Raw genomic sequence first — 10000 nt, forward strand, 5'->3', positions numbered from 1 at the left:
TACGATTTTCATGCTGATTTTGTCATGGAGCTGTCTTTGTTGTTTTCGGTTTAGTTATTGGTTTCATGTTTTTTCTTTGTTTGGTGTGTCTCGTCATGTTCATTGTGTCCACCTGTGTTCGTCTACTCAAGCCCCAGTGTTAACCACTCAGCTCGCTCCAACACTTTGTGTCCTGTACAGGTGCTCCTCGTTGTCTATTAATTTGTTTGTAATTTGTTTGTATATAGTTCCTTGTTTACTTTCAGTTCTTGTTGGTGCATTGTCCCTGTCAGATGTTCATGTCTATGTCAGTTATCCTCCTGCCTGTCTCGCCTTTTCCAGTTATGTCCTTGTTTTCTGTTGCTCCCAGTTGTTTTGTACTTTGATATTTTATTTATTCCAAGTTCCTTGTCTGCTTTTTGTTTCGTCAATTAAATACCATTCAAGTTTCCCTTGCCTCGCTTCTCTGCGTTTGGGTCCTCCTCTTCCTCAACCACCACACACCTTGACAGATTTAGGGAATCTGTGGCATGAAGCTTTCTTTTAGTGGTTGTCTAATACGTTTGTTACGCACTGTACATTAAAGGGGAACAACATCAAGTTGTCAAAAATTTAAATGTGGAAATCTTAATTAGCTGCTGCTAAATAAACTATTTATTAAAAAAACAAGTTCAAAACATTGCATCCAATTGCTAATGTATAAAAAAAATGTATTATGGTGTCATTGATTAAAATGGTATAGCTATATCTTTGCTGCTGTAACACTTCAAATTTCCCCATTGTGGGACTAATAAAGGACATCTTATCTTATAGTACAGCACCATCTTGTGGTGGCCAACTGATTGGATTTGTCAGATCGCTGTTCATGACTTGCAACAGCCGGCTGGTGAGGGAAGCTGCTCGGGCTGCCAGTGCAAGCAGTCAGCGGCTAGCCTCTCGCATAGAACGGCCAACTGCTTGTCAAACGACTTGAGCCGAGGGTGATGCAATGAATAAACAATGCGCATTTTAGGCCTAACAGGTGTATGTTAATTTGGATTATGGCTGCAGCTATCGATTAATTTGGTATTTGGATCTGGCCTGGGAATCCAGATTTATTGCTGCACCAGCGATTTAATATGGTGGATAGTCACATCAAGCGCATTTCTGAGCCGGGCAAACTTGAGCAAACAGACAATCAATCAGCAAAGAGTGGACATGATGTTTAAAAAAAAAAAGAAAAGTTTGCTGTTGAATAAATGTTCCCAGTGCCGCCAACTTCTGGTATGTTAATGACTCCATGTGTTTCTAGTTATTTAAAACAGATTTAATTCTGAATGAATGTTAAACGTTTCTCCCGCATGCCATTTTGAAAGAGAATGGATTTATGGATGGATTTAAACCCACTTTATTTTTCTGTGACAATCATACTTTCAGATGCTGGGCGATTCATGAGTCCTGCTGTCAATGACTACACATGGATCAATTGTAGTAGATCCTCAAGAGTTGATCGTTGGTTGTTACCCTGGAATGGGTTACAATATATATGATTTTTTTCATGCTCATGATTCACTGTCTGACCACAAAGTAATATATTTAAGACTGAAGGGTTCGAAAGAAAAAACATATTAGAGGGCATTCGGTTAAATCATAATATTTTAAAATACAAAACAAAGTGTAGAATTGTTGCCAAGGATATTTTCAATGCAAAAGAAATGGACCCAATACTTTAAATTTAAAGTAATGCAATTAAGAAATTAAGCACTATAACAAAGACCATTTGTTGCACCATCTACGAGAGTTACATTTTAAATGGATATTATCTAAAGACCAGAAAAGAGGTTCTAAAATTTCAGTAAAGAGATAGATCATATATATATCAATTTAGCCATAGGTGCTTCTATCAAGTCCAGAGTGAAGTGGTTAGAAGATGGTGAAAAAATATTTAGTTATTTCTTTGGTCTCAAAAAAGAAATGGGAAACGAAATAATATTGTATCTCTTAATCGATCAATTATATAAACAATACAGACCCCAACCAGATGTCAAAATCTGTCACTTCATTTTATTCACATCATTATTCGAGAAATCAAATCGGGACATTACTGCAAGCAAATTGTGATAATGAGCTTTTGTTGTGCAGAAAATACTGAGCTGGCCATTCAATAAAGCCAATGAAGTCACCCTGAGGTGATGGTTTCACCTTAGAGAATTGAACATGTTTTGTTTTCTTATTCCTCATGTTCATTATGGTATTACGTTTACCTTTGAGAGAAGTCTGTTGCCATCATTGTCAAGAATGAAAACAGCTTTCACTGTGTAGAGGGAAGGTTCCTGCAAAAAAGTGGGATTTAAATATTTAATTTTTGCAAAGAGAGAAAGTAAAATATCTCGGATGGGAGCATTCCTACCAGCCCAGGCATGCAAGTTATATTAACCTCTGCTGTCGACATACAACTGTTAGTTTTGCATTTGTACAATCTTCTCTTGTACTGTAAATATTTTTGTAGTTCCAAGTAAGGGGCATGAAGACACTAAATCTGGTTACAGATTGTAATACTTCACCAATTCCAAACTGTAATTCTTGACCAAGGTTTCATATCGACGGATGAATATGCTTTATTTGAATTCATATAAAAAACAAGCTCAAACATAAAAAACATACTTTAAGTGCATTTTCAGCAATTTGGAACTCAAGTTTTATTTTAAGAGTTTGAAAGAAAATATAGCAACATTGAAACAATCTACCCTTGGAAATTCTTCACTGATACATGACAAGAACAGTCAGCTTTTCTAAGGGGAAAAAAATACAGAAAAAGTATAGTGGTACTCATGCGGCAATGGTAAGCCCGTAAGTGAAAAGTAATGGGTTCAATTCTTGGCTCCGGCACTCCTTTGTGGAATTTGCATGTTCAACTTGTTTTTCATTTAATAAGTTTTGCGTCATTTATTTAACCCAACATTCGGTGTTAAATGAATTACCCAAAAAGTAAGGTCTGTCCCTTTTTAACCCAAATTGGGTTATTTATGACCCAACTGGGCAGCACATTCGAAGACTGGTTAGTACGTCTGAAGACTGGTTAGCACGTCCACCTCACAGTGCAGAGGTGCAGGGTTTGAGTCTGGCTCCCACCTTCCTGCGTGGCGTTTGCATGTTCTCCCTGCCTGCGTGGGGTTTTCTCAGGGTACACTGCTTTCTTCCCACATTCTGAAGACATGCATTGTAGGTTGATCGTACACTCTAAATTGTCCCTGGGTGTGATTGTGAGCTTGAGTGGTTGTTCGTCTTTTTGTGCCCTGCGATTGGCAAGCAACCAGTCCAAGGTGTACCCCGCCTACTGTCTGAAGACAGCTGGGATAGGCTCCATCACGCCTGTGACCCTTGAGAGGAGAAGTAGATCTAATAATGGATGGATGGATGACCGAACTGTAAATAGAGTTCAGGATTTTATTCCCTCAAAGATTGAGGCAAGCTGTAGCTAGTAAGTAGCTGGTGTCATAATAGTAGCTAATTATTGAGATCACATTTTCATTGTAATTTTACGCGTTTTGTTTCTTGTGAATCGATATTGCTTCAAGTGAATGCTGGTGTGACCATTTTATGTTCAATCCGGTTCCAGATAGGGATGCAACAAAACACTCTCTCACTTTTCCATTTGTCAGAAGAGTTTTTTAGACTCGGGACAAAGTTCTGTTATGCACTGACTAGCATAGATTCACAGTCAGAGTGTATCACAGAACTTAGACCAGACACTTAAAACTTATTTCAGCCTGTATTAAATTTACAAGCATGAAGATTAAAATAACATGAGGAAATGTTTCCCCCCGTTATTCATCTGAAGCAACACTTTCATGTATAAAAACAGACCTGAACTTACAATTATTGCTTTCTACAACTGAAATATGGCACATCAACATGCTGACATTTTATCAATTACTACTAAACCTAGCGAAAACCATGCAGTTTAACAAACGATCCTGATGGAAAATTTTATTTTCATTCTGTTTGCCAAATGCATTTCACATAAACAGAATCAATCCCCACATGTACAAGATGTTATGAATCTGAATAATGAAACTAATACATATTAATTAATGCAAAATTTTATGCATTAGTTTACTGCTATGAAATAATCATAAAATAGCCAAGTGGGTTTACTGTATATTAAGAAGTAAAATCTTATACAGCATTTGTAGCATTTGGGTACATACGTCATTTATTAAACATAGGAAAAAATGTAAGATCACAAGCATAAGGCAAGAAAAATAGTTCCAAATCAGAGCAAAGTGAAGTCAATTACCAAGGAAGCGATACCTTAAAATTGCTGGTGGGCACAAGAGCGCCTTAAGCAAAAACTATCACCCAACACAACTGAACAGCATACTAGCAAACAACGAAACAACCAAAACAAGGTTCAAAGAAATACAATCAACACAAAAAATGCACCTCTCATGCCATTCATATCCCAAAAATAAATCAAATTAACACAAAACATGTATCTCTCATGCCAAGTGCTGCAAAGCATTCTGGGAGTGCTTCAGCTGGCTTTGGCTGGTTTGATAGATGTCATGAGCGGTGCGCTTTGGAGGGCGTGCGTTGTGTAAAGGTTAATCTAACCTGGGATGTTTTGTGCTCACAATAACATCAATGATAAGCTAGCGTACGACATCGAGGACATCGGCCCTTTTATCCAGCTTTCTCCCGCAGGTACAATCACGAGACTGCCCTCAAAAAAATTGAAAATGGATGTATTATTTGTTGTGTAATGTACTTATGTTGAAAATATGAAATAGTCACTTTTACTAAATAACATGTGAGTGATACATTACGTTTAAATAATAATACTAGTATTGGCATAGTCAATATTTTTAATGAAATTTAAGCAACACAGTCATTTAAGTACCGTATCAAAGGGCGCAGTACCAGTTGGGGTGCTATTTCTGTATTTAGTACTTAGACTGGGCGCACCGCACTACGAGGCGCATGTTAGCATGCTAGTTCACGCATGTTAACATTCTAGCTCGCGCATGCTATCTCGCGCATGCTGAGAGCTGTTAGTAGCAGCAAGCACTCATGCTGATAGCTGTTAGTAGCAGCACTTCAGCTCAGACCGATCAGAGATGTCATGGCAACACATCTAATTGACAACGTCAGGGGTAGTGTTGTGTCGTTCGCGAACGATTCGTTCAAAAAGAACAAATCTTTTCAGTGAATGTGTGTGAACGAATCACATCAGGAATTGATTTTCAAAAACTAGAAAAACTTTTTTTTTTGCGTTTCCTTCGACTAAAACCAACTAAAACCTTTTTGAGTTTTCGTCAACTAAAACCGACTAAAAACATTGAGTTTTCGTCGACTAAAACTATCACGAATAGGAATGACGAAATCTGACAAAAGATAATAAGCATTTTCGTCCAAATAACTAAGACTAAGACTAAATCTAAAATGCCTGCCAAAAACAACACTGCATGCGCAATAGTCACATCATAGGACGTGCGATGTTTATATATTTTTTTAGAACACGGAAACTTTTGTTTTGTGTCATAAAAGCAGCACGCTACACTATGCTCTTGTAGCGACTACACAGTACTCAACGCCCCCGTATAACCAGTTCAGACTCATTCGTGGGACCCATCTACTCAAAAAACAATGACAGACGCCTTTATTATTATTATGAGCACCGGTTCCCCCCAAGGATGCGTGCTGAGCCCTCTCCTGTACGCCCTCTACACCTACGACTGCAGCCCGGCCCACGGCAACAACACCATCGTCAAGTTTGCTGATGACACGACAGTGGTCGGTCTGATCTCGGAAGGTGACGAGACAGCCTACAGAGAGGAGGTAAAGAGACTGACAACTTGGTGCAAGGACAACAGACTGCACCTTAACTCTGCTAAAACAAAGGAGATTGTCGTCGACTTCAGGAGGAACAAGACGCTGCCGCCCCCCCTGTGCATCGAAGGCGTGTGTGTGGAGAGGGTCCACACGTTCAAGTTCCTGGGAGTACAGATCTCCGATGACCTTTCTTGGAGTCACAACACCACAGCAGTGGTAAAGAAGGTCCGCCAACGTCTGCACTTCCTGAGAGTCCTCAGGAAATTCAACCTGGACAGGAAGCTGCTGCTGGCCTTCTACCACTCGTCCATCGAGAGCCTGCTGACGTACTGTGTCTCCACCTGGTACAGCGGCTGCACTGAGGCGGACAGAGTGAGGCTCCAGAGGACAGTCAAAACAGCGCAAAGGATTATTGGCTGCCCTCTCCCCCCACTGTCGGACATCTACACCGCCCGGTGCCTCAGAAGGGCTCTCAACATCGTCAATGACAATACCCACCCAAACTCACACCTGTTCGACCTGTTGCCCTCTGGCAGGCGCTACAGATGCATCAAATCAAGGACCAATAGACTGAGAAACAGTTTCTTTCCGAGAGCCATCTCCATACTGAACTCTCACACACACACGAGACCACCCTAACCTCGCAAAACAGCATTGTGATGTGTTTCTATATGCCCTATTCAGTACTGAATTCCATTGCACTGTCTTCTTTATTTATCTAATTTATATATTTGTCTGTATTATTGTTGTATTGCACTGGAGAGGGGAGCCCTCTCATCTCGTTGCACACTTGAGTACAATGACAATAAGGGGATTTCTATTTCTATTTCTATTTCTATTTCTATTATAACACCTTAAGATAAGATGTCCAAACAGCATCGACAAATCACGAATGCAATAACGTTTCACGGGGCGAAAGACACCGTGAAAGCAACTCAACGCCGTCAAGAAAGAGAGGTTTAAAAAAATGATCCGCACACTCGACAAAAGGTATAAAATGCCGTGGCGCACATATTTCTCTCAAATGGCCATCCCAGGCCTGTATAATAAAGAAAGCAATGTCTTCCCAAACAGAGGTATTTGAGTCATCTGGTGAAAATGTTTCTAGTTTCAATATCGTAATGTACATCGCAGCCTCCTCAAAAATCGCAATGTCAGTTTTTTCCAATATCGTGAAGCCCTAATTTGGGCAGTGGCGAGGTACACCCTGAACTGATTGCCAGCCAATCACAGAGCACACAAAGACAAACCACCATCCACTCTCACACACACACATACTTAGGGACAATTTAAAGTGCTCAATCAACCTACTATCCATGTTTTTTCAATGTGGGAGGAAACCAGAGGACCTAGAGAAAACCCATGCAGGCACGGAGAGAAGAACATGATATATGTCAGATATTATAGAATAATAGAAAGCCCATATTGTTCAGATATGTAGTTATTTTAATTTGTGTTCTTATTATCTGCTATTTACAAACATCAGATGGAAAACGCTTTGTTTACAGCTCCATCTGTTGTGAAATGCGCTATAAAAATTCTATTGTATTGTATTTTATTAATGTTTGTTGCATTATTATGTAACCCTCTTTCAACACACCTGATTCACATGATCAGACCATCAACAAGTTTTGCACAAGCCTGCTAATGATCCGGATCGTTTGCATCAGGTATGTTAGACCAGGGTAACATATAAAACAGGCTGGATCAGGGCTCACAAGGACCAGACTTGGAGACCCCTGGGGCACGCGGTCTATGAATTCACTCCGTCTCGTATGGTAGGCCAGTGATACACTCCGTTTTAAGCACAAAGGTTGAGTTTACACAGACAAAAGACAAAAAGTCAATTTCAAGCATCTGCCTGTTACACGGCACAAGTGATCAAAAAGTGTTCCACCCAATTTTGCTTTAAGACACATAAATACTGTACGTTTCCGGGTATCAGCTTGCGATCGCTTGATAGTCAGAGAGCCAACCAGACCTACACACATTGTGTTTTACAACAATACCAAACAGTATTTATGTACCAATAGATAGGTGTGCAGTCACACTGAGTTTCACTGAATGTGGAAGGAAGCCTTCTCAAACAGCACTCGTTTTTTTATAATGAACAATATATAAACGCGGCACGGTGGACAACTGGTTAGCATGATGGCCTCACATCGAAGATGTCATGGCTTTGAATCCGGCTCCGGCCTTCCTGTGTGGAGTTTGGATGTTTTCTACGTGCCTGCATGGATGTATTCCAAGTACTCCGGTTTTCTCCCACATTCCAAAAACATGCATTGCAGGTTGATTGGACACTCTAAACTGCCCCTAGGTGTGAGTGTGAGCATGGATGGTTGTTTGTCTATGTGTGCCCTGCGATTGCCTGGCAACCAGTTCAGGGTGTACCCCGCCTACTGCCCAAAGATAGCTGGGATAGGCTCCAGCACATGGTACAGATAATGGATGGAAAACATTACAAACCTATTTGGCCCTATGTGAAAAAATAATTACCCCCTCAACAAAATAGCGAGTCCTGCCACCTAAGGCAGCAATAACTGAAAACAAACGTTTGCAATAATTGGTGATGAGTCTTTCACATCGCTGTGGAGGGATTTTGGACCACTCTTCTTTGCAGAATAGCTCCAATACTGCCGTAATGCAGGGTTTTCTAGCCTGAATTGCCCGTTGAATATCACACCACAGAATCTCAAATGGATTTAAATCCGGACTTGAAATATAATTTTTTTTCCTTTTTGAGCCCTTCTGGGGTGGACACGTTGGCTGTTTTGGATTGTTGCCCTGCTGCCTGATTCAGGAGCGTTTAAGTTTGAAGGTACAAACTGATGGCCGGACATTATCCTCAACTTCTGGTAAACAGCTGAATTATTTTTTACGACAATCACAGCAAGTTGTCCCGGTCCTGAGGAAGCAAAGCAGCTTCAGACCATCACACTGCCACCACCATGCTTTACTGTTAGCATCATGTTCTTTCATCATGCTACTTTTGTTACCCGTGTGGGGTGACTGCAGCCAGGCTAGCCTCCAATCGCAAAGACGAAGTCAAGCCTGTTATTTTTAATACTGTGCATCACGGTGCGTTACGGTAATGCGCCGAATATGCTTGTTGTTGCCCATCTTCAAAATAAAAGCTGTGAAACTCAAGTATGCACGTCAGTGGTTTGGATTTAAAATAATGTTATTAAACTTCTCTTTTCACCCAGGGGGAATGTAAACTGACTCAGAATTGCACCAAGAAATATTCTGAATTGAGATAGAAGGATAAATTAACTGTGCATTAATGGCTGACATTACAACTGATTTAAAAAAAAAAAAAAAATTTTAAATAAAGTTTTCATTATCCCTCAACCAGACCAGTGCTGGGGAACACTCGATCAACCCAGGTATCCAACCAAAGCACTTACATCAAAATCTGATGTGGCATTTCAAAATAAAAGGCCTAAGAAATAGCAAAATTTGACAATTACACATGAATTAGAAAAATCATTAAAAATTAAGTTTTCGTTATCCCACAACCAGACGAGCGCTGGGGCACACCAGGCCACCCCAGGTATCCAACCAAAGTACTTTGAATGAAATCTGATGTGGCATTTCAAAATAAAATGCTGTGGAATCTCAACTTTTGACCATTACACATGATTTTTAAAAATCATCAAAAATTAAGTTTTTGTTATCCTGCAACCAGACAAGTGCTGGGGCACACTAGGCCACCCCAGTTATCCAACCAAAGTACTTTCATTGAAATCTAATGTGGCATTTAAAAATAAAAGGCAGGAGAAATATCAAAATATGACCGTTACACCTGATTTAGAAAAATCATTAAAAATTCAGTTTTCGTTATCCCGCAACCAGACTACTACCGAGGCACACTAGGCCACCCAAGGTATCCAACCAAAGTACTTTCATCAAAATCTGATGTGGAATTTCAAAATAAAAGGCAGGAGAAATATCAAAATTTGACCGTCTCACCCGATTTAAAAAAAATCATAAAAAATTAAGTTTTCCTTATCCCGCAACCAGACCAGTGCTGGGGAACACTCGATCAACCCAGGTATCCAACCAAAGCACTTTCATCAAAATCTGATGTGGCGTTTCAAAATAAAAGGCCTAAGAAATATCAAAATTTTACCATTATACATGAATTAGAAAAATCATTAAAAATTAAGTTTTCGTTATCCCGCAACCAGACTACTGCCGAGGC

General features: G+C 39.9%; 1 protein-coding gene across 3 annotated transcripts in view; it reads right to left on the reverse strand.

Moving 5' to 3' along the window:
* The window catches only part of copz2 (COPI coat complex subunit zeta 2), a 46582-nt gene that overhangs the window by 33971 nt on the left and 2611 nt on the right, over positions 1-10000 (reverse strand). The window contains exons 2-3 of one of the 3 annotated variants that reach the window (XM_088316389.1): positions 2223-2291; positions 1390-1483 (exon numbers count right to left, since the gene is read on the reverse strand). Coding sequence is in view for 1 of the 3 variants with exons in the window: in XM_088316387.1 (XP_088172513.1) it covers positions 2223-2291 (69 nt within the window). In the remaining 2 variants the exon portion in view is untranslated. Of the gene's footprint in view, positions 1-1365; positions 1484-2222; positions 2292-10000 lie in introns of all 3 variants that reach the window. The other 2 variants (XM_088316388.1, XM_088316387.1) reach the window with 2 other exon arrangements.

This window comes from Idiotropiscis lumnitzeri, chromosome 15, assembly GCF_059441095.1.
Source record: "Idiotropiscis lumnitzeri isolate Australia: NSW breed Sydney's pygmy pipehorse chromosome 15, RoL_Ilum_1.0, whole genome shotgun sequence".
In the NCBI taxonomy this organism is placed as follows: Eukaryota; Metazoa; Chordata; class Actinopteri; order Syngnathiformes; family Syngnathidae; genus Idiotropiscis; species Idiotropiscis lumnitzeri.